Genomic DNA, 26,194 nt, shown 5'->3' on the forward strand with positions numbered 1-26,194 from the left:
ATACAGAATATTATTTACTGAGTAGTAGTTTGCTCTTTGGATGTCTTTCACCTCTTTTCCCTCAAATACTTTGTTTGATGCACTGAACTTCAGATGCTCCAGCATTATTTCAAAGCAAGTATGACCAACTGCCCTTGCTTATAAGGGAATATTACACCAATATTTCTCTCCAGGTGATATGGTTCCTGCCACACCCTGTCAGTCTTGTATTTTCACTTTCTTGGTGACCTCAAGGTCTCTCTCAGCTTCCACATTAAAGCTGTACAGAGGAAGGATGAATGAAGATAAAGTGAGATTCTAAAACTGCAGCTTAATCTGAGGCCATGTTCAATCAGGTTCAGTTTTCTTCAGTCAGCACCTGTCTTCTATAAAAGGACATGAGATATGTCTTCATTCAAATGCAGGATTATTACTATTCATATATTATCTAAATGACTCAATGAATTATTCAAGACTGATGTTGAATAATCTCTCATGGGATCTAAATACACACTTGGTTTTCTGAAATTCTTTTTCATTAAAATGTTTCACTCTTCAAGCCACACTTGCTGTGGCTGATGTAATACAAAACTTTAAGTGTAACAATCTTGGTATTTTTTCACAGTCTCCTCAGATAAGGCCTTGACTACTCTCTATATAGTCTGGTTTGGGAAGGATCTCCTTCCAGAAAAAGACATTTCTGAGATTGGATGTTTCTGCCACAAGATTTCTTGCTCTTTCTGGTGCTGAGAAATTCTAGGAAAGAAATCACAGAAGATCCTTATTAGTCTCTGAAAGGTCAAGAATTAGAGTTATAAAATGCAGGGAAATTATTGGGGAAAAAAGTACAAAATAAACTTTGAGTGGAACACAAAATTTGGCTTAGTGCGTTTTTGTTGAGTTTGCTCAGAAGGAACATTGTACTCCTGAAACCTCTTTCAGTGGTTTAGCTGGGAGGGAGCTTAGGGAAACACAGGCATTATCAAAAGCTCATGTGCTGAAGTACTGTAAAGAAGGCAAGGTACATAGCTCTTCAATGTTTTTCTTTTTTTTTTAACCCTAACATTCCTGTTCTTTCACACCTCACTGGACCAAGTCATTGTTTTGTCTTTCACAGATGTGCAGAAATATTGCCCCCAGCAGCACTTCTAGAAATGCAGTTCAAAAGACTTACTTGGTGCTGACTACTGAGAATAATGATTTCAGTAAAGCACTGATAAGGAAGGATGAAAAAAGTGTTTCCAGTGCTAAACATGACATGTAGAGTGCTGCTAGCCAGGCCTGTTTTGTTCCTTAGAGCTATGGTTTCCTGATGCAGACTCACTGAAGGCCCTGAAGACCTTCAGTGAAGAGCAGTCACAGGAATTATATTTACTTCTTTGGGTAGCTGAGCTTTTCCTAAGCTATCTGGAGGAGACACAGAGTGCCACCACACATGATCTTCTCTAAATCTATATCTGTTCTCTCAGAGATAAGAACAGGAAACAAAAAATTTTTCAAATCCCCATTACTTTCTGTGGTTTCAACCTGTGCTATGACATGCCAGATACGAGCAGCGTGTTTCATTCTCTTCCTTGGTGTAACGTGTGCCATCTGCAGCTATTCTTCACGGCAGGTACAAAGTGATCCACACTGTGAAATGCAATGCTGTGTTAAGGAAAGACTGCACCAATTCTGATTTTTCCTTCTGTCCTTTATCTGTGTGTTCTTTACTTTTACCAGCAGCCACAGAAGCTCAGATCTGCTTCACCTTCTGAGAGAGTCCAGGATGGCAGTACAGGCTTTGGAGTTACTCAGAGCACTCAAAACCAATCTCTGAATCAGAGCCTGTCTTGACAGTTCAGCTCTGCAAATCTGTGTGTGCATTCAGGGCTTCTGTCCTTAGAACAATGGTTCTCTCTGTGTTTGCTCTCAACTTTATCAGAAGCAGGGGATCAGTTTGCACAAGTATGTTCACCCTGTTCCACCTTGCTCGCTGCCCAGAATACAAGCCAGACCCCCAAAACAGCATTTCTTTTGTTAAATAAAGCTGCAACAAAACTTGTCTTGACATTTCACGAATGTTTAGACATGACACTAATTCCTAAAAATGTCTCAAACCTGACGCCATCCTTACTTTTCAAAGCGTGAAGCTAAGAACTAAGTTTACATTTAAAATAGATGAAGTCCCACACACTATCTCCCAGTTCACCTCTTCCCAGTGTAGCCACTAGACCAGCCTTTCCCCAATAACTGCTATTGACACTGATGCTCCACAGATTTCTCAACTCCAAATACTGTCCTGGTCACTCTCCGACTCCACATGCCACTTTTCTACTGATTCAGGTGCATGTAAAAAGCCTTTAGGCCAATCCCACAGCCAGCTCCTTCAATGCAGACTCTTTCTGCAAGCCCACAAACCACCCCACACACTCCACCTGATGGTCACACAGGTGGACACAAAGTCCCTTTCAGGTTTTTCTCCACGGGTGTTTGCACTGAAATATTACACCAACAGGTGGGATAACAACAAAAATATATTTTGCCCAGAATTTCAGTGCCATTTTTGTGACCTCATAGAAATGCCCTGAACTTTGAAAGAAGTTTCTTTGCATAAAAGAGAAATTACCATGCAGACATTTCACTGACCTGTTATGGTTGGCCATACACACATTCTTACCCCAAAACTACTCCTCCTGGCAGCTCACTTACCAAACATGGCATGCTTCTTTCCTACTTATCTCATCAGCAAAGATGAATGGATGAATGAAGCTGAGCTATGTCTGCTCTGATCCTGTCCAGCTCTGATCTTGGCAAGCAGCACCACAGGTTGGGTCCCTCGCTCTCCCACTGGGATAGAGGCGAGCCACGTACAGCAAGACTAGGAATTTACACAGGCTCTCCTGTGTGGCTGCCTTGGGCTGAATTACAGTCAAAACCTAAAGAAGCCCTTTCAAATCTCTAACTTTTTTTCTCTCTGATCCAGTGGAGAAGTCTCTGCATCCAGGGTGACAGGAAAAAGCATAGAGGAAAGTTCATCATGTAGCTGTATTAGAAGACTCAGGGATTCCAGGAGGGCTCTCAAGGGCAAACCTCCACCAGAGCCCTTCATTATCTACTGTGCTCTAGAGCACCTTAGGCTTTTCCTATCATGGCTCATGGTTTTCTGAACTTCTCCTGTGAGAACTGAAGACATCAGATTAGAAAAGCTCAGGGGAAGGAGGATGACATAATTCTTTTGGACAGTCTCTGGTGAAATGCATAAGACCTGGCAGATTTGCATATTATATATGTATACAGAACATACACACTAAGTAAATGTAGATAAGGGCAATCTGTAACAATACAGAGATCTACAGAATAAGTGATATGTTGGTCTGGAGGTTAGTAACATCACTGAAAGGAAGGAAAACTCCACTGCTATCGAAGTTAAAGACACCAAAAACCACTGTGAACAAGAACAAATGAGAGAGATCTCACAGCTACAAGTTTTGTGTAAGCTTACTCTGCAAGGATTTGTTCTACTATCCTTACAGACTAAGAAAGAAAAAAAAACCCAAACCAAACAAAACAACTTCTTGGAGCCAGCCTCTTCATGTATTTTAAATCAAGTAAAATGAGCTGGTTGAATTTACAATGCAAATAGAACTGGCAGTGTAAGACCCTATTTGACAGTATGAATAAACCCCACATGGACAAAGACAAATAGAAGGGTGCTGCATGCAAAGTGAAAGAGTGCACACTGTTAGACACGTGTATATTTTATTGAGAGAAATACACTTCACCTACATCAGCAGTAACCACATCAATCACGAGGCCTCAGCACACAACCATTTAACAATCTTCTATAAATACCAGCTAAAAATATTCGCCCGAAACACATTTGTTTCAATTCACTGTGCCTATAAATAATCCCTCTGTCAAAGAGGAACCCGTGCTGATCCACAGACTAATCAGTCCACACAAATCACTCCTTGTAATTTCCATAAAATACGCAAAGAATTTGCAGAATTGTAAATAAGCAAAGAATTAACAAAGCCTCCCAATTAATCCTAACTTACAGTTTCCTATCTATGCACAGCTAAACTACAGCATACACCAAATTTCTCAACACCTGTCCTCCAGGTGGATACTTACCTGAGCTGTTGGATTAGATCTTCCCCTTCTTTAATAACATTGAGGGTAGCATCCAAGGTGGCTGTTTGTTGCTGCTGAAACTGCTTGATAAGCTCCTGAACCGCATCCACAGAGTCAGCACAGACATCCTCTAAGAGCTCCTTCTGCAGATCTTCCATCCATGTCCACAGCTGGGAAGGAGGGGAGGGAAATATAAATCAGAGAGGGATTGAGATTTAACCCTTTTGCTCTCTAATTTCAGATCAGTAAGCTTTAACCAGGACTGCATGTTTCACAGGAAAACTGACCTAAACTTTCTAGAAACAAAAAGATACATTGGTTATTGATTGTGGTTGAGGTAATTCCATTTTAAGCAACAAAGTAAAATAAATATAATATCAGCTGATTATTTTTTTTTTTGCAAAATTAATTTACATTTCAGTTTATTATATGACAATAACTAATTATATTATTCTGATTAACTCTTCAGACAAGTAACAAATCACAATGCCCTTCAGCTATGACAGCCTAACTCTTTCAGGAGCTGTGTGCTATTAGCTGCTATTAATTTGTCATGTAGCTGAAGCCTGTTGCAGAACAGACCTAAATTCTTTGTACGTATGGTACTGGCTGAAGTCTAGCTGTGCCTACTCAGCTATGACTTCCCAGGCAGAAGATTTTATGAAGGGTTTGGAGATTTTTTTATCTGGGGAGGGGGATGGGGGATGTTGTGTGTGGGATTCTTTTTTGTTTGGTTTTGTGGGTTTCTGTCACTCCCCTCCTCAAAAGGCACCTCAGACTCTGCTTTTTAACTCTGGGAAAATCCAAACATAGGAGACAGCAATATCACAAATCAATCTCAAGTAGATCCATTAATTTTAAATAATTTTGACTACTAATTGCAAAGCAGCAACAACAAATTATTCCAGTAAGTCCTTAGATGAGAATGCCCAGCCAGCTGTTCATCAGAGATCTGGACAGTAGCAGGCAAGCCCCAGCAGCCTCTTGTTGGCTGTAAATGCTTAAAGCGAATAAAGGTTTCCCCTTTAAGCTTGCTCTGAAAAGTGAGTCTAAAATTGCACCAACCGAGCTGGCAGTCTGCCAGCAAATCCTAATGACTCCACCAGAGAGAATACTTTTTGTGCCATGTCTGACCCATTAACCCACATTTTGCTGGTATATTCTGGAAAGCAGCAGAGCAGCACAGGAGTGGGAAACAAGATGTTGCACAAGTGCACTGGGAAATATCAAAGGACACAGGGCTGGCTGCATTGCTTCCTCCTGTTCCAGGGAGCTGTAAACGAGTTTGTCTCAAAGGGACCTAGAGCTACGCATGAAGCAGACGACAGACGTTGTGTGGGGGTGGCAAAAGAGATGGTAAAAATGTTCTTGTTCAAAACGAGGCACACTGGATCTCCATCCTACAGGTTTTCTTCTTAGACTGCGAATTCTGCCTGTCCACATAAACTGAGAGGAGGAGAGGGGCATTGTAAGCACCAGCTGGCAATGCTCCTCACAACTAGGGTCCAAACCTGAGGCCAGTCATCAAATGTTACACTATACACACACTACTGACTTCGAGGTTATCACCCTGATCTAAAACAAAATCACCAAAATCAGAACTTGTCCCAGCACCGCTCAGGATACCAGAAAAGGGAGATCCCTGTGCTCTGGCCTCCACTCCGCTACTGACAGACCTTGCTTGACAGACTTAGAAAACCAAGTTTTTAAAAATATGTGTAATTTGGAGGCTTCTCAGATAGATTTTCAAAGTCAGCTTTGAATATTTTGGGTAAACGCCTCTGATTACTCATAAATATCATAATCATCATGACCTACCCTACTACTGGCTGAAAATGGAATGCTCAGGTTATTTGCATGTTTTCACATTCTCAGGAGAAAGGCATGATATAAAAAGGCAACTATTAATAAAAGAAACAAATATAATGATGTAGTCAGACTTGAGAAATAAATGAAATAATGAAAACATAATTAAAGAACCAAATAAGGAGCTTTTTGATTTGTGGTCTAAGGTCCAGGTGCTGAATTTGGGAAGCCATCATAAAGGAAAATGCATTAATGTCTTTATATTCAAGTTACATTCAGAATCTTCCTGCTTTTTATTTGATCCCTGCACACAATCAAACAGCAGGGACAGCTGAACTCTAATGAGTGAGGACCAGGTTGTTCAGGAATATCACCTTCTCTGTTTATCAGATCTTCAAGTAATAGAGCACTTTGGAAATACAGAAGAGAAAAATGACCATGTGTATGAAACATCCTTTTGTTTCAAGTCAGGAAAGCCAGTAATTTTTAATTTCTTGCTGTTCTTTGTCACATTTAATTTTTCCACTTAACAAAAAAGGCTCAGGGAATTTCCTTTACAGAAAGGAAAGTGAAATGGAGAACTTGCTGCATGGTTAAGAATCATGTTTTCTTTAAACTATCATGTTAGGGCAGAGGAGAAAGTTCCCAGTCCCCTACTGCAACTTCAGAGGAAAACCGTGTTTTCAAAAGTATCTCCAGAACCCAACTTTCAGCAGCACCCAAAATGATTTGGACATTTAAGATGTTAAGTCACTTTTTGAGTACGCTTCTAAATCCAAGCAGTTCCAAAATACTTAAACTGTACTGCACTCACCTGGAGCAGAAACACTCATTAATTTCAGAGAGCACTCAAATATATTAACTCATATTAGCTTCAAATGTTTCCATTAATGACCTCTGACTGTAAGGATTTGCATAGTAAAATCTATCAGTATCTAGGTCATCCTTGACTCAGAGGTCTTTAATCCTTTAGACTCCACCAATCCCTGGGAAATCCTAATACAAAGAATGAGTTAATATTAATAAGATTAGGAAGACCTTTCAGGAACAATTTACAATAGGAACCTGATTCACACACCTCCTAGATTATGTGCTACATGAAATAAATTATGCACATCTGAAATAAATTATAACAAAGACCCACTTGTGGATACCACAGCAATGGAGAGATGAACTCCATGGCACTACGACACCACAATTAGAAGAGCTGTTAATCATAAAATAGAAATCACATCCTGTTTGTCACAAGCCCAGGAAAATCAATCCCTACTAGGGCTTCATGTTTAATTCCAATGCAACTATTCAACTGATTTTAAAAAATCCTGGCTATTAAAACCTCAAATCACCAAACGCTTTGTGCATTTCCTAATTCATGCTGTGACCTACTCAAAAGGGCTAACTAGCTTCGACTATGTGAACTGTTACAATTTGTCACTAAAACACAGGACAACTTTTATCTCATATTTATCTCAAGTCAGAAAGTTACTTTTTTCTTTTATCCTTAGAACATGCAAAAATTTTGTGAGCACCTGTCCCATTCACATATATACTCCAAACTACTGCTACTGTGACACTTGATCCTGCACAAGGGGTATATCCAGATGCATGCAGACATTTCAAACACTAACAAAATTATTTCCATATCCAGCTGTGGTGAGTTTTACTAAGCTTGCCAGTGATGCACGTGCACAGAAGAGGAGAGAATCTCTGCATTGTATGACTTCTAATGTACTAAACCAAAGATACAGGAGCCTGGAAAACAATGAAGAAATAATAGAAAAAAAAAATTGCTTTTCCTTCAAATTGCTTTGGTATAGTTAATCTGATATGGAATTACTGATGCATTAGTGGTAAAACCTGAATTCAGTCCATCAAAGAGATCCGGCCACAAATCTGACCTGCACAAGCTATGACTAAAAAAGTTATAGTTGTCAGCTACACAGAAATCTAAGGCAAATACCCAGTCCTAAAACGTCCATGCTGAAGGTCCATAGAGGCTCCAGAGTTGAGCCTTTATTTATCAAGGTAACCATGGCTTCAAACAAGAAAAACAATTCTCTTCTGATTACTAGACCAGTGGAAAAGAAGAATGACCCCTCCTCCTTTTTCTGGGGGAGCATCTGGCACCTCTTGAGCATTGTAACAACTTCTGCATCTTTTCTGGATACAAAACAGAGGCAGTTTCCCTTCATCCAAGAGACAATACAGCTCTTTATTCCCAGCTATTCCTTCTGAGGCAATATCCTTCATTTTATTCAAGTACTTAACAAGACCACTTACTGGAGGTTTGAAGGACATCTGTGCCTGTTACCTAGAAATTCATGCTTCTGACTTAGAGCAAGGGACCACTTTAAACAAAATCCAAACCCTAAAATGATTGCTAAAAAATATCTTGCCCGCATGTTTAGAAAAACTATTAAACACCCACTGTTTATGTGTTAATATTTGCAAATGCCAGAGATGAGTTTCAATCCTCTCAAAACCAGTTTAAAAACACTGAGTAATGAGACCAGTGAAAAGCAATGAACCAGTCAGTTCAATACGTGAGAATTACCATTGTACAACATTTTTGCTAGTTGTTCAAAACAAGGATGTTGCTGTAAACAAGCAGCTTTCCAGGGTATATGCTCTACCCCTTAACTACGTCAGAGAAGTGTCACATGTTGCAGAGCAGGCCCTAATATGATGCTAATGCCAACCCATTAAAGCGAACACCTATCCCAGTAGTGAAGGCTGGAGTGGAATGCAGAAGAATTCAGTGAAATATGGGGACCTTCTTTTCCCATTTGGTTTGCACCGCTTCCACTCCAGGACCTGTAACATAAGTGTGCACAGAACCAAAGGTGGGTTGAGAAACAAAAATAAACCAAACACAAACAGAACTTTGCTCCAGAGAGAAATGCCCACTGACCCTATTTTCCCCTGCTGCTATGCCAGGCTTATACAAACCCATTCTGAGCAGTAACATCGAGCTTTTTCATAATATGCATTGGGAATTCACATAGACCCCAAGTTCACGTCAATTTATGGCAGGACTTCAGCCTGTGCTCATGTCTAAGCACCTGTTCAAGTGCTGTTGTGAATCTGCCTTCACTGCACAGCCCCCCACGCCTTTGCTACCTTGATTTCCTCACACCAACATGGTGGAGATAAAACTTTTCAGTTAATTAACGTTCATCAGCTGATGTTTATTCAGACTTAGAACACATCCAGTGTTGTTTCGGTTTAAAGAACTGAAGCAGGCTTCAGTAACATCTTCCAACGTCACATTCAAGGTCTCGCAGAAATGTCAATGGAAATATAAACCCCAATGTATGCAATGAGGAGCTGTGATGTGGCCACGTGCCACCAGGGAAGCGTCACACAGTGATGGCATTCCAAATAAAATGTGACAAGGTGGGATATGACCAAACACTACATATGAAATGCCACAATATGTGACTTCCACTGTAAGATACAGCCGATGAGACACCCTGCTGCAAGAAGTAATGTTGTCAGACACCACCAAACGGGCTGGGAAGAAACAAGTGGAAAGAAAGGGAACATTCTGTGAAAAAAACCAATCTGATCCCTTCCTAACCTTTTTCTTGCTTTTCCCTTTTCCTCGCCAATTTCTTGACATTCATCCTTGGTTGGGCTGCATCTGGTGCTACTGCACACTGATGCTTTTTAATTAGTAACCTTGCCTATGGCAAAAGGATTTGCAATGCCTAAACATCTGATGTGTTTTCCAAGTCCTGCATAGACCAGATTGATACAGCACAAAATAATCTCCTCTCAGGGGAAACGTGATTTGGGTAGCTACCCTTACATCAGGGAGTGTGTCGATCCCCAACTCAAGGTCATGTAAATGGAATTTGGGGACTATTCATTCTAGGAGAAAAAGTTGGCTTATAACTGAAGAATAAGATGTATGTTTTCTGTGCTTCTTCTGCTACCATGATGAATTGCAAAAACATTTTCTTATTCTAGTATAATCTTAATATAAGTTATTTGTAATTATGAATCTGGGTACAATTAGCTGCAGTAACTGTACTAAGAAAATAAAATTCTGTCCTTGATGATACTGATAAGTATCACTGATAAGCTTGAAGAGGTTCTTCCTACTTCAGAAGCTTTACCAGTGTAATACAGCACAATTTGGTGCAGAAAGCTTTTCATAGCTGTGAAATATACACTACAAATTCAGCAATTTACTTTAAAAAATGCAAGTGCCATTACCTTTTCCTCTGAATTGCTCACTGGTTCTAACTGTTTCATTACTTCTCAAATGGGAGTTGCACTACCTCTTCCCTTTGTGCCTTTTCCAGTGGCTGGCCATATCACCTGCAGTCTTACCCTGATCTGCTGCTTTGAGCCTTTTGTGTCACTTTGTGCACTGAGCCCTAGGAATTCCAGCAATAGATCACTTGTGACAATTCTGAATCGTTCTGAAACTTGCTGCAGATTAAACAAACTGTGGGACCTTTCTCTAACCAAACAGTCTTATTGGATCCATCAACTTGAACCACCACACTGACACTAGCGATTTTAAACTCACTGGGTAGAATCCATTGCATACATGCACTTAAAGTGCAACAGAATGTGTCTTTTAAGGGATGAGTGAATTACAGGAGTGTGCCTTTATAGCTCTGAAGAAGATTTACTCAACACAGAAATTATCACAGGTATTGGCTGCCCACCCTGTTCCCTTTGCGCACAGCTACAAGCTCACACACTGGAATTGGGAGAAGCTCATCTTCCTCAGCTTCAAGAAATTAGGAAAATATACTGTAAGATGACTAATAAAAGATTACTTTATGAGAGCTGGCACATCCTATTTAAAGTTGCCCATAAAACACCCTCCTAGCTGCAGCATGAACTACTGTTATCTGAAGACCAAGGCATACAGGCTGGAGACCCACCTTCATAACACACAAAACGCATGCAAGGGCCCTCAAAAGCCAATGATGCTATCTGGGTGAAGCCAAGCAGTCAAAATGCTGGTGAACAGCCTGAATAATGTGGTTAGCAAAGTGTGAACTTAAACACTGTCTATAGGAATCCTTTGGCTGGCACATGGCAGGATGATGGAAAGAACTTCTCCTCCATGCATCTGCCCTTGCCTGCTGCAGGTTCAGCTTCCTGATGTTTGGTTTCTGTGGGGCATTTACACGCATTTAATTCTTATTACATTGATTCAGTTTCACAGTTTTTGCCATCTCAGATGGCAGAATTTTATTCACTAGCTGACTGTTTGTGCTTCAAACTCCTCTGCTCAAGAGCAAGATGTGCTGCCAGGATATCACAGCTCTTTTTATTCCCATCTTCTTAATCCTTTATGAAAAAAACCTTGCCTCTAGACAACAAATGGACAGGAAAGAAAAGCACCCAGCACCACCGCAGCTGTCCTGGTTTCTCAATCCCAGATCTTTGGTAGCTTTACAGACAAGATTTAACCCTGCAAAGAAACCAGCAACATGAATAACAGGTGAATGTTTGCATTCTGGTCAAACCCACAGTCTACATTTTGGAACTGGAGAAGGATTTGCTCTCATTTTGCTGCTTCATGGTAGTTGACTGCTGATAACCCCTAGTGAACCTCTACACAGCTAACACAAAAATAAGACTTGTTGTACTACTAGAGCCCTTCTTACAGCCCCAATTAACAGAAGAATAGCAGTAAGTTGGCAAAGTGTCTCTCTTCTCCAAGGAATCTGCTGCCAAGCAAACTGCACACAGGTTACCTGTATGTGCAGCTCTGGCAGTTCACTTCTCCCACCTCTTCTCTCTGCCTGCAAAACCACCTCTGATGGGAATATCAGAATGTTTAGGAACTGAGCCCTTATTTTTCAAAATACACTCAGCACTTACTTAACCTCTTATAAAAGCCTTTGCTTTTTTCACTCCCTTGGCTTTCAATTTCTCTGTGTATAATATACTCCCTCCAGCAAGCTACACTGATTCAGGTCCCAGCAGAAACTGTGTCCATACTTCTAGAAGGCATACATGTAAGGTTTGCAGTCCCACAGCCCTGCAGTGAGAGGAGGGGCAGACATTTTCAAAGTTTATATGCTGCTTTGTATGTATCTCAGCAGTTCATTTTGTGCAGTTGAAGGAACAAAATTGCTAAGTTTTGAACAAGGTACATGGTGCTTCATTCTAACCCTGAAAAGTCCTGGGATGTGAAATGGCCAGTAAGGATTTCATGTGCAGAGAGACCGTTTGGGTCATTTTAGTGTTTTATGCTTTTGTTGTTTTTTAAACCTGGTCATAATATGAGAAAAGGAACTGTTCAAGCACAGTCCCATGAGCTTTCTGCTTCCCACTTCCCAGAAACTCTGCCACAACGTGAGGGCCAAGCCCTGTCAAAATTGGTGACCTACACTGAAATAAACTCCTAATCATGATATTCAACTGAAGCAGAGACAATTTAATTTCACAGGTCTTGGTTACCAAGTAAAATTAAGTTAGCAGTGCCTGCAATAAAACACTGTTACTGTTCCTAGTTGACAGGGCAAACTGACTCCCATTACCCACTCGAGTAACCCCACTGACATCTATGAGTGACCAAGGTGACCTGCTGACCACAAAAAATTTAGGTCTATGTAGGAAGTTGCCGGACACTTAATGGTTCAGGACTTTGCTCTGAGTTTCTCATGGCCTTATCAGACAAGCTGTTCAGAGTGAAACTTTCCATACCAGGTATCTGCCTAAGGCTGAACTTGATGAATTTTGAGGTAAAATGTACAGAATGAGGGGAAGTGGAAAAAGGAGTTACTTTGCCTATGTTAGAAAAGGAGTCTTATTTCTTCTCACTTGAGATGCTCCAGACCCTCCGTGCTTTTAAGCAGGGGTTTGAAATTTTGCAGGGTTTAGCCTTGATGTCAAGAATATACATTATGTCATACCTGTGAAAATTTGCCCAAATTTGGTCACTCAGAAGACCACTGCCAAGTTCCAGTTTGCACACATTCAGTAAGAACCTGTTAAGAGTTTGGCAGTTCATTTTTCTCAAGAGGAAATATTTCCCGAGCATACTCATTCTGCCATTCTGTGGGCCAGGTAGGCCTCACAGGCTCTATAGGGAACTGAAAGCACCGAGTACCTCGTCCTACTGCTCTTCTAACCCACCAAGGGCCAATAAAGTGCAGGGCATGTGACCTGAAACCACACTACTGCCTCTCATGGGTTTTGCTGGTGTCTTGCTGGACTCAATGCAACACAAAAGTGGTAATCTGAAATGCACAGAGAAATTAAAAATCTAGAGGTGGTAAAATGTGCTTTTCATGCCCTGGAGAACCATGAAGGAATCGCAGAATTGTTTTTCCTTCAAATAAAACCCATATACTGTAAATGGATCTAAATTCAATGAAGTTCCTTCTTGTTCTTATATCAGCAACTGCATTATCAACCAATACAAGTAACACAACAAACCTTTTCTTCAGTTACATAGGGAATACACTGAGTTCCATATAATTGCTCTTAAATACCTACGTTAATCCTAAAAGCTTAAAATCCTACTGCTGAAGCCAATAATTTATTTGCATGTAGAAATCACACAGAGCTATCTGTGTACTCTCACCCTGACACTAGACAAAAGTAATTCCCAGGCTTTTCTGTGCTGTTGTTTAAAGCCCCAGCACTGAAGCTGTATCAGAAACTGCTGGCAGCAGTATTTCCTGCTTCTTTAAGCAAGGCAAAACGAAACTATGATTGCTAAACAAAGAGGAAAATATGTCTGGAAAGCAAAGACATTTACAAGATGCTAAGTCATCGTTTAATTATACAAGAGGATTTTAAGAGTACTTAATGACATAGAAATGGGGACAGTGCTCTTCTGTGTCTACATTTTTTATACTTGTAATTGCAAAGTACACTTCAGAACCAGAAGGATAAAACTGTGAGACCAATGTAAAATATGACAATCCAGACAATGAATTACCAGATGTTTTTATTATTTTTTGAGTTTTTGAGTCTTCAAGGTGTGATTTTATCACAGCTGCAACCTCTTCTCCAAGAGGCTTTAAAACTATTCTTGTTTAAACAAGATGAAATGATAGTCAAGAATCAGGTATCAACATTTGATCCTAGAATCTGAGAGCTCACAGAAAAACATCAACTATCATGAGATTTGTGATAAAACTTCAAGATCTAACAATCCTGCCAATCACTGATTCAGATCTGAAGAATGCAAATTCAATCACACTTAATCCTGAAAGAAATTATTCAGGAATAAATCTGTTGAATGCATTTATCCCACTGATAATAATTTATAACTTTACCCTGCCATACAGATAATTGGATTTGATTCCCAAAGTACCAAGTTTCTGCTCACGCCATCAGGAAGGCCTTGGCATAAAAGGGTATGAAAATATTAACTACAAACTAAGAGAACAGAACTAATACTGTAGGACATTGGGATACACAACATCTCTTTTGTAGGCATGGGAATAGGACTATACTACTCATGAGTCGTGACACCAACAATCACTTAGGGGTCTGCTCCAAATTTCTGCCTCAAAAACTTTTTTACCATAATGGAAAGTCATCATTTCAACTTACTGCATGCATTGCTAAATAAGGCCACTAAAAATCAATCAATCAATCAATAAAAATTGTTATGCTTAATTGACATTCTTTTTCATATTTCTTCAACTGAATAAGTCAGAGTTTAGGAGGAGAAATCCTCTTATAATGCTTTCACATGAAATGAGCAGTGATTCAAGTTTACTATTAAAAAGCCACTCCTAACTTTTCTTGCTCACAGGATATCTGGAATTAAATGACTCCCTAATTGAACACTATATATTGTCCTGAAGCTATTCTAGCAAGGCAGATTATGAAAGGAAACATTTCCTTGACAAGATCACTTTTCAAAAATAGGAGCTGTTAAAAGTTTCTCGGTGCTGGGAATCTGCGTAGTCACAGGTGGAGATGAAGAGTTGGGCAGAGTACAGGTGAAGTGGTGAAAAGATCACAATCAGTGCACTTACCCACGTCTGGTAATTATTGCATCAGAAATTAATTAATTTCAGAAAACAGAATTCATCTGTGCTATGAAGACTGTCAGAAGCAGCATGTTCACTGCAGGAAGATATTTAAAATATTTTCATAAAAATTATGTCAGTAAGAAGGATTCTTTCTACTTAATTCTGTCTTTCACCAGTTCTGTCTCAGTAGATTAATGTATCAAGAAATAATGAGAATTTAGGAAACTTAGATGAAAAATACATCTAGGCCATAGTTGCCTGTATTATTGCCAAGAAAACATGAAGGGAACTGTTTATTCATTTCCAAGGACATAAGAGAAACAGTTGTTAATAGTTTAAGAAATGATTTTAAGAACTACAAAGAACGAAATGAATAATGATGGTTATTAAGTAACTAATAATGCCTTCTAGAATAATGTAAAACATGTCAGGCGCTAAACACATTAACACACCAGCCAAACTACTTTCTCCTCACTCCAAGACAGTCCCAGGTGACAGCAGGGCAGGACAGTCCAGCATCAAGCACAGCATGGCAGGTAAGAGGGCCAAGGTCAATCAGAGAGGCATCTGTCAGCACTGTAACTGGAAAGGCTCCTGGTAAAACAGCAGCACTGGATCTCACAGCTCCCTGGATTTTACTGCTACAGCAAAAGGTGTTTTTGCCTTGACACCTGCTATAATTTAAACCTGACTCTGAACTCTTTAACTCAGCTGAAACTGCTACTGACTCAAAGGGAATATTGCTTGATAAATCTTTAAAATTTGAATCTAATGTTATCTTTGTTGTTTGGGACTGAAATCTGACCAAGTACAGTGAATTTATTTTTAAACATTTTTATATAATGAATCATAGAATCATTTTACTTGGAAGAGACCTTTAAAGATCATCAATTAGAAGTGTTAACCCAGCACTGGCAGGTCATCACTAAACCATGTCCCTGAGCACTACATCTACACAGCTTTTAAACCCCTCCAGGGATGGTGATTCCCCCACTTCCCTGGGCAGCCTTTTCCAGTGCTTGACAACTCTTTCAGTGAAGAAATTTTTCCTAATATCCACTCTAATCTTCCTCTGGTGCAACTTGAAGCCATTTTCTCTTGTCCTGTCCCTTGCTACAACGCAGAATAGACCAACCCTCACCTCACTACAACCTCCTTTCAGGTAGCTGCAGGGAGTGATAAGATCTCCCCTGAGCCTCCTCTTTTCCAAGCTGAACAACCCCAGTCAGTCCTTAGCTGTACCTCATAAAACTTGTTCTCTATACCCTTCATGAGAGTATGGATGATGCAGATCTGACTTGTCCAAGTGGGCAAGTGGCTAGGGGAGGAACCTGCATTTGGTCCAGCCCAGCTCTGTAGGCTGGGAGGACTCACCAGAGCTGAGTGCATTTTCTAGTCAGAGCCCATGGAGGAAGCAAGTGAGATCAGCTGGTATGGAACAGAGAGAGGACATAATACATTACAGGCCATCATACCCATGGAGGTAAAGGAATGACATATGTGTTTCTTCATTTTTGAGGAATTCAACTATCTGTTTTATACTCATGTTGAAGAATGATACTTACTATGTGAAGGGCCAAGCAAGGCCAATCAATGTGTCATTTCTACTTGAGCCAATCCGTGTATAGCACAGAAAAGCAAATACAGGTCCAAATATGTGCTAAGGTTCTCTTGTAATGCTTTGCCCTTTGCACCAGTAACCCCTGGCAGCCTTTGGTTACCTCACTGTGTCTGTGGGGATCCCCACAGCTGATAGAAAAATACTAAAACTGTAGCAAACTCCTCACTTATTATTTTTGGCAAAAAGTTGAGGTATTGGGCTGTGTAACTCCCACTGGTGCAGATATCTGTCAGTGAAGGAGGCAGGTAGTGACACACAATGAAATTCAGTGAACCTGAAGAAAATCAGAGTGTTTGCCCCCCACGGGAGTGAAATACAGAGGGATAGGTGAAAAGCTCCTTTCTCTTGCAGAGCTACTGTGCATCCTCCAACACCAGGGAACTGCTGGAAACAGCAATAACTTCAGCAGCCTTTTTGCACCCAACTCAACAGTTGTCATTCATTCTGATGCATGTGGATTCCTGGGTCCACCCTGACTTTGCTGATGTCACAGTTTATGCTACAGCTCCCTCAACTGCAAGAGAGTGGAGAGAGGTGCCTGAAGTCTCTCCACCCTGGATCTTCCTAAAACTGACAGCAAGTACTTTCTGTGCTTTCCAAAATAGCATCATAGCACCAACCTGTGCCATGGGTAAACATCAATGAGGCAGAGATTGAGGGTTTACTTCTCAATATCTAGTACACAGTATGGATGCTGTGACAAAAGACTTTCTTTTTTTAATAGTCACAAAAAAAAAAAAAATGTATTTTTATACATCTGCATCTCTATACAGCAAAACCAGGGCTCACTAAAGCCAGTTGAGTGGAGCAGGCATATTCCCTTCTTGTTGAAGAAGGTTAGAACTGAGTATAGCACACTGCAATCCAACACCCTTCATACACAGAAGCTCTAGTTCTCAAACACAAATTAGGTGACACAGTACCAGTAATCATCAGAAATTTAGATGATAGAAAACATATTATACTGATAACTTCCTGGAGTCATGCTTATCTTTGTGTTACTAGTCACCACCTGCATAGGTGAAGCGAGGTTAATCACAGTAGGAAACTGTTATGAAATAATTTTGACTGAGGAAATCACCAATTAAGTTTCCCCTGTGGCAAACTAATATAGCTGCAAGCGTTTGAGCTACTCTGGAAACAATAGTACTGTTCACAAGCTTAAAGTAACTAGATTTTAGTATATTGTAGAAGCAGAATGTAAAAGGAAAATCTTCATGTGTTGACAGCTACAATGGCCATACTGTACATCTTTCATATATATAGGTGCATATTCTGTTAGATTCTGTTTAAGGAGGCTCCCCAACAGGCTGCAGCCTGCTATACACAACTTGTTTGTAACTTGTAAATCAATAAACACAGGCAAAGCTTTTGGCTTCTAAGAGCATCTTTCTGATCAAATGTGCTTCTGCAAACAGATGCTGCAGAGCATGAAAACAACCATTCTGACTAATTCAATCCCTTCCAGCAGAAACCCTCTCTTTAAAGGCACTCATCACTGAACGGCCTCTGGTCTGCAGAAAAATGTGAAGTATGTTTTAATTACATCCCCAGTGGCCTCCCATTTGATGTCCTGTCCACTATATCTCTGGCGAGACAGCCTTATCTCTGGATATTTTTCAATTACACTAAACTGCATTTATTCAGGTCCTCACTGATTCACTGTATCAGTATGTGGATACTTGCTCTTTAACCGTAATTTTGAAAAGTGAAGTCTGCCTCATTTAACAATGTAAGACTTCCAGTAACACTTAGTAATAATGACTACATTAATTAACATTACATCCCAACAGAATCCCTTTGAGGATATGCATCACGTACGTTTATACTTAATGTGTTAGTATCAACTCATGTTTTTACAAGAGAATTCTTGCTTTATAACAATACATTCTAGCTGTGAATTAAGCACTGCTTGATACGTTAGATATGCTGTCCCTATAATTTAGTGTACTATACTATTCATATGTTTCATTCACTTTTATTTCCCCTTTACAACAGTTAGCCAAATGCATCAAATGAACAGGCTATCAGCCCTGAACGGTGAAGATGCCTCTTCTATGTTATCCGAGTTTTCAGTGCTCTTGTAGTGCTCTGCAATACACAGAAAAATTCCCTCATGCACATCTTACCTCTTTGGTGTGGGTATGGAAGGAGACTGACATGTCCAAGAGAAGTTTCCTCTGTTCCACCCTCCGGACAAAGTCCTGAATCCGTACTTCCAGATGCCGGGCTGCTTTATAGATCTCTTCAGGGTCACATTCCCCAGTCTGAGCCAACTGCTCTGCAGCCTCCAAAAGCTTGTCTGCATTGGTGTACGTATTCTACCAGCAAACAGAGCAAGAAACGCAGTGTGAGCAATACAACTGTGGCAAGTAAACCCCTGAAACAGGCTGTTTATACTTGCAAAGGCATGAAAGCAAGAGATTACCAGAATTTTAAAACAATAGTAATAACTCCTACTCGCACTGACATCTGTGAAAGGAGAATGTATAAAGCCACATAGACAAATCCTTACGTACACATGAAGTAACTTATTTGAAACACACCATCCCAGCACAGTCCTGCCAGGCACAGCAACAGGACTGTGCACTTGTTTATTTCCAAGTCCCCTGGTATTTCTCAAAGATAATGTAATGAAGCAAGTGGGACTAACCAACTTAGAAGCCTATGTTGCCTCACATGACAATCAGCTACAAACTCATTGCAAAGGCCTCCTGATGGCTACCACATTACAGCCAGAGGTGTCTCTGCCTCAAGAAATATTTGCCTTTCATTGGCTTTTGTAAGGCAACTTAAGAAAATTGTCTTCAAGTTCCTTCTATGTTTTTTTCCTCTTGTCTACTGTTCTGGATCATATTTCTAAACATAGTAAGTTTGATGAGCTTGCATCTGCCAATATTGAATGCTCAGATTGCTTTGGAGGGGTATTATTTCCAGTTTCTTCGAGGCACATACCTGCCCTCTTTTATGTGAGAATCTGAATGCTTCACCATCCCAAATAGATTTACCCCTTGGCCACAGCTTTTGTGATATGAGATGTATTACCCCAGATTTACAGAGAAGGAACTGAAGAACACAGAAGCTAAACAATATACCCAAGAGACAAGACTGTGGAGGAACAGTAGCAAATTCCATCATACCTACCTCAGCTTTCAAACTACTTGCCCACCCTTTTTCTCCCTCTTTCAAATTTCTGGAAAACAACACTGAACTAATACACCAGAAAGTCTCATAAGTAACAGCAGAAATTGAAAGGGAGTGCAGTCATCTTCTACATAGCCTTGGACCTATGGTTTAGTCAGCTATGTTTAGCTAACTAAACATAGCCAGCCCTTGCTGTTGTAGAAAAGTTTTCTTCACCCAAGTTGAGCCAAATAGCTCTGTGGCATTTAACACTTAACAAAAATAAGGAGAGACAAAGATAGCAGCTCAAGGGCGATTCCAGTACTGGGTGAGATCTTCAGAAATGCTCTAAGAAATTGCTCTAAGACAGCTCCCACTGGGAATTTTAACCTCCCCATCAATAGAAGTAGAATTGTAGCACTTTCCTTTTCAAAATCCTACTGAGAATCCTCCTCAGTTTAAAAATGCATTAACTTGATGCAAATACACAAAGTATCTTTGAACACTGTTAACACACATGTAGTTCTGAGCATTAAGGGAACACTGTCAAACAAAAAAGCCATGAATAAAGTCCTGTTGTTCTTACTTAGATAATACCCTGCTGCAGTCAATAGCTGTTGCTTGAAAAGAAAATTCAATACAAAGACGGAACACTGGCCTCCAAGTGTTTAATGGGGAAAAATATTTCCAGTTATAAAAAGCTGAAAGAAAACAGCTCATTCATTGTTCATTTTCCCAGTTTCTGAGGGCTGACTATAAATATACAGTATTTGCATTTCTCCTTTTGGACTGTGAAGAACATGTTCTAGACAGTTTTGTTACCAATAGTAAATTTTTATTCCCCCACTTTCAGACCACTGCTATAATGGTTAGGTTGTTAACAGCAGCAAAATGTTATGCTTTAATAATAATTTTTTGGAAACCTCTTTAGCTGAGAATTTGTAGAAAATGTTCCATTTAACATGATCTGAATTAGGGTCCAGTTTCACTTACCAGCATCCTTCCTGAATGATCCTCCTCCAATAGTATTTGGAGCAAATGCCAAAGCTAGCACTATTTCTCAAAGCCCACTTCACTCCAGGGTTTTTCACACATTATCACCACAACAGCCCAAACACCAGTCCAGCTGCCCAGGGAGAAGGTTGTTCCCAGGTTTTATTTGTAATATTTAGCATACTTTTAAATGCATTCGTTCTCTGCCCATGGCACAGATTTAGGACACAAACACCTTTGTTGAAATACAGTATGAATACAGCTTTGCTGCCTTTGTCCCTATCACACACACGTTCTTCTCTGCTGAAAATCTTTACAAGCTTACTGACTCCAACACGTGCTGTACCTAATTACATCTAGTTCAGGTGAGTTCATCAATATGATGATCAGATATAAATATGCTGTATGGTGAACAGACTGAGTCCTAGACTTTGGAGAAAAGAAATCAATACAGACTGGCCTCAAGAGGCTCTGGCCATGCCTGCACAGACAGTAAAGGACAAAGTAGTCCTGGAGCAGTATTGCACAAGGTTCTCCAGTCCCCTGCGCTGAGCCAGGCACTGTCAGCACACAGTGATGCTTCCCTGAAGCATCCATACCTAATTTTTGACACTTTTGCATAAATGTGTTGTGCACAAGTATGAACACAGTGCATTTAAAGAATGCTGAAGTTTTTGTTCACCTCTTTCTTTGTCCACTGTGTTCGCAGGTAAATGTCTGGGTTTTAAAAACTGGTGTAGTTTATAATAGGAAAACTACTAATGGCTTTACCCCTACCGTTCTAGAAGGAAGGCCTGGTGCTGAAAGATTTCCAGCTCATTGTTGCAGATTTAAGAGGTTTAGATACATTTCAGATAAGCAACCACATTTGGGAGTTAACCACACTTGCCTTGAACTCCAGAGTTTGACGCATTCATGAAAGGATTGTCATCTACTGTCAGATGAGATATAAACACAACACAGGCCAAATAAGCTAGAGGTGAGTTACTTGGTGAGGGCCTTCTCTATTTTTGTCCTGTTTGTTTGCTTAAATCATATCAGAAGTTGTTACACACATGAAACATTTTCATGTACATCTGTTCCTCAACAAGGGCTAAACTAAAGCTATGTTGAACCTGAGATCTCCATCCTGGTTGGTCCTATTATGCTGCTTTGTTTGACTGCTTTGGACATTTTCATCCCCAGTTTGCTCTCTCTTGTCAGTAAGCTTTCCAGAGTACAGACCCTTACTTCATTTGTTTGAAGCACTTCACACTTTTTTGGTGTGACATAACCCTGGGTCAGGCAGGGTGAGACTTCAAGAAATAATTAAGTCTCATGATAAAGAAATACACATAATGCCTCTTTGTCCTGCTAGCTACAGCCAGAAGAGGTTACTTCAGACTCTCAGCTCTCCTGAGATCTGGCAGGATCTACAAGGAGAACAGGATCTAGGTACATCTACAAATTACCATCAAGATTCAAAACTTTGGAAGGAGGTAAGAGCTAATACACCCAAAGAAGGAAATTTTTGCTACTAGAAGGACAACCATGGCTGGCTCCTTCTCTGCAAACTGCAGACCCATGGAAGGTTTTCTATGGCACCCTGAGGAAGGTGACTCCAAAAATCACTAAACCCTCTGAAGAGGAGATTCCATGAAGACTCTGTCCTTTGTATCTGTGGAAATTACTTCCTGTCAAACAATAATAGCATGAGTTCCACACAAAAACAATCTGTTAGTTCTGAAATTACATGTTGTCTGAAATTTTAGGGTAGTGCAGCACTTCTTCCTAATGTTGCATTAACCCTAGACAGAAACCCCTTGAAATTCTCACTGATCTGCTAACTGGCATTACATACTTCTGCATCATTTCAAGAATAAAACCAAATTCCATCTCAAAATCTGTAATAATCTTTCTATACTAATCTTTTCATAATGACCTATTTCAATCATGAAGTCTGCAGACATAAGAAAACGAAACTGCACCCTTCAGGCTTCAGAGTGGAAATAGCTCTAATATATGTTTTTGGAGTTCATTTTAGACAGAATTAAGAAGTTTTTGTCTCTCTTCCGTTTCTTGAAGGTAACATAAAAGAAACACAATTATGGAAATTAAAGACACTAACAAAATCTATGCAACAATCCCTGCCACAAGTCGGAATTAGAGGTGATTGTTGTCTTATCCCACGGCAATATTTACAAACAGGATTATCTGTAACTTTGGTTCATTAATTATTAACAGTTGATATTCTGTAGCAAGATGAAAAAAAAATGGTTTATGAAAAAGCTGATATGGAATTTGCCTGTTATACTTATCATGCTTTCCTTTGCATTTCAGGCCAACAAGTGCCAAAACATCAGGATCCATTTCCACCTCTGACTCAGGTAACATATCCCAGCTGAGGTTCTGCCAGGTTAATATATATAAAGCTACAATTGCATTGGAAATGCACTAACCAAACACAGCTCTTCCAGCAAACTGACTAAGACATTTCCTTACAGTGGAAACAAATACTATTTTGTCCCTAATCTTCGTGCCAAGAAGCATTACATCAGCTGTTCACTCCAAATCTTTTTAACCCAGAGCAGGAGCTGTGCTGATTCACTATGTCAGAGAGCATTGGCTGCATGCAGTTTGTGCTTGGCCTCATCTGTTACATAGAAAACAGCATTGCAGTGCTCAGTACAAACCAACCAAAGGGCCCCAGTTCTGGTTTGAAAGTACCAGGAATTTATTTTCCTAATTAAAAATAAATAAATAAATTTTAAAATACCAAATGATGCCTCAGTTTACTCATGCATCAATACAAAGTTAGAGGCAGCAGACCAGAAATATTTTGTCTTTCTTATTCATGGTACATATTGCAACCTAAAGAAGTCTAATGTCTTAGCCACTTAAAACCAAAACAGAATGGAATGGAATAGAGTAATTCAGTTTGAAGGAACCTACAACCATCATCTCATCCAACTGCCTGCCCTCTTCAGGACTGACCAAAACTTAGAGCATATTGTAAGGGGCATTCTCCAAATGTCTCTTAAACACTGACAGGCATCAACCACCTCTCTAGGAATCCTGTTCCACTGTTTGACCACCCTCTTGGTATCAGAATGCTTCCTAATGTCAAGTCAGGCTGTGCTCTCCTGGCACAGCTTGGAACCACTCCCACGTGTCCTGTCGCTGGGTACTAGGGAGAAGAAATCAGCAGCTCCCTGTACACTTCCCCTCCTCAGGAACCTGCAGTGAGCTCACCCCTCAGCCTCCTTTCCTTCACTCTAGAAAAACACAGTGTCCTCATCTGCTCCTCACAGGACAAGCCTTCTGGCCTTTTCACCAGGTTTGTTGCCCTTCTCTGGATGCATCCAAGTACTTGAACATCCTTTTGAAATTAAAAAAAAAAAAAAGGAAATGTAACAATTATATACAGCTGTGTTTTCACTGGCCCTCCCTCATATTTTTAAGGCAGCGATCAATTCAGTGCAGCAGTTTGGTTTCAATCCAAGCACATTTTCAGAACATTTTTCCACGTAGTTTTCTCTCTAATCTGAGCACCTACACTTGTAATTAGTTTATTGCTGTATGTTTCTAGGAAGATTACATTGAAAATAGCTGTCTAATGGATGTCCAGAGCAGAGTTCATGCCCTAAATGTGGGCTTTTTTTTTTTTTTTTTTTTTTTTTCAGAACAATCTCCTCCCCTTGCACAGTATTTTACAGCTGTTTATATTTGAGAGGTTTTCATGGTAACTGTCTCCAAGATCTCCAATCTGTTGTGAACCATGCTGATCAGCCAGCGGAAGATGTTTTTTTGTATACATCAGGAGAAGCTTGAGGTGGGGGAACAGGGCAGGTGATCTGATACATTATCACATTAAACCCAAACTACACATCCTACACACTACACTTCTTAAAGAGGTGTTCGGATATTCTGAAGGGGAATGAGGCAGCACTAGCCTGCCTTATTCTGTATTGATCAAGTTATGGGGCTCTGAAAGGCAGTTCCAGGTAAAGGTTCCTCATATTGATTCAGAGATCTTTGTCACCTAGGTTTTACCACGTAAAAGGTACAGAAGAGATGGCATCTCTAGAGGCCAGTAAGTACTGACTAGACAGAACTTAGATGATTAGCTTAGATCTGTTCTTCTTGACTAAAGACTAGTGATGTGAATCCCATCTTATGCCTGCAGGCTGAAGCTTAGGAGAGTTATTAAGCTTTCTCTGATGTGATATCTCCTTCATGTTCTTTAGAGTCGTGACTTGACTCTTCAACACCAAAGATGAAACCTCAGCATTATTACTCCTGCTGTGAAGATGGGGTGTCGAGACAAAGTTCAAAGCCTGATCCATCTCTCACTGAGAACAGTAAAAACAATCGTACTGACTTCAGTGAGAACTGGGTCAGCCTCCTAGCCATTTACTCAAGATCACAGGAGGAGACAAAAAATGGCAAAGGGCTAAAAATAGAACTCTGGAGGCCTCGTACCCCTCTTCTGCACATGGGCAGCAGGTAACATTCCTCCCCACAGAAACTACAGCATGACTCACAATCGCAAAATGATAATTACAAAGCTGATTCTGCATTTCTTCTCAATCCTTATAAACTACTGTTATCCTTAATTCTGAAGCCCAGTTACTGCTATCAGATTCTTTGCTCAAACTACTTTGTTAAAATTAGCTTTACTTTTTTGTTTAGGTTAAGTGATCTCAGTCAGGCTTTTGTGGAGAACTATATCTTTAGTAACTTGATATCCTAAAGCTAAAATGGGTGACCACAATGAAGCATTTCTTTGATAAATAAATCTGGGGTTTAAGGAAGCATCCATCTTTGTCAAAATTCCTCCTCCCTCAAGAAGGGCAAAGGCTAACTGCATATGATGATCTAATGTAAGACGTGATTTTATTCAGTTTGCATTTCACATAATCAAATCAAGATCTATATTCTTACTTGTGCTCTATTGCTGTAATTCAAAACAGACTTACCAGGAATTACAGTTACAGAAGTCAAATGCAGAACATCTCTCTGAGGTCATGAAGCCACTCACTCTATCAGCACAGGGTTGTTCCCTACTGCACATTGGAACAGAAACCTCTTCAGACCATTTTAGAAAATATCCACGTTAATGAAGTTTCCATCACCACCTCCTGCAGACTGTTTTTCCCTTAAATATGGCAATCCATCTTAAGTTTTCTTGTCATAATTTTGCCTCAGTTCTCCTTGCACTGTCTTTCCTGGAGTCTGAGCACTTCAAATACTACAGCCTATTACATTTGTCTTTTGATGAATACATAAGAACATATCTACCTTTAAATAAATTAATCACATCTGTTCAAGTAGTTTAACAAATGAGGGTCTCGGGTAAGATCGTGAGTACATGCACATGAAAGTGTGTGTCCAAGCATCAACCACTTGACAATTTCAACGAAATTACTACTATTATCAGAACGGTATCTATTTACAAACACAGGTTAGGAACCAGCGTGCCTGGAATGTCATCCGTGCTTCAGCAGACCAACACTGCATGGAAAACCTCTTTCCCAGCTCCTAGAAGAGTTATCTTTGCAGCTTGTACATGAGGTTGAAAGGTCTTTACGCCTCTCATCTCCCA

General features: G+C 40.0%; 1 protein-coding gene across 1 annotated transcript in view; it reads right to left on the bottom strand.

Moving 5' to 3' along the window:
* The window catches only part of KALRN (kalirin, RhoGEF kinase), a gene marked incomplete at both ends in the record, with an annotated part of 73,114 nt that extends 54,299 nt beyond the window's left edge, over positions 1 to 18,815 (bottom strand). The window contains 2 exons of the mRNA XM_008948251.1: positions 4,096 to 4,265; positions 18,624 to 18,815. Of these exons, the coding sequence (XP_008946499.1) occupies positions 4,096 to 4,265; positions 18,624 to 18,815 (362 nt within the window). The remainder of the gene's footprint in view (positions 1 to 4,095; positions 4,266 to 18,623) is intronic.
* Between the last annotated feature and the right edge of the window lie 7,379 nt (positions 18,816 to 26,194).

The sequence above is a fragment of the Merops nubicus genome, unplaced genomic scaffold (assembly GCF_000691845.1).
Source record: "Merops nubicus isolate BGI_N331 unplaced genomic scaffold, ASM69184v1 scaffold22239, whole genome shotgun sequence".
NCBI classification, from domain to species: domain Eukaryota; kingdom Metazoa; phylum Chordata; class Aves; order Coraciiformes; family Meropidae; genus Merops; species Merops nubicus.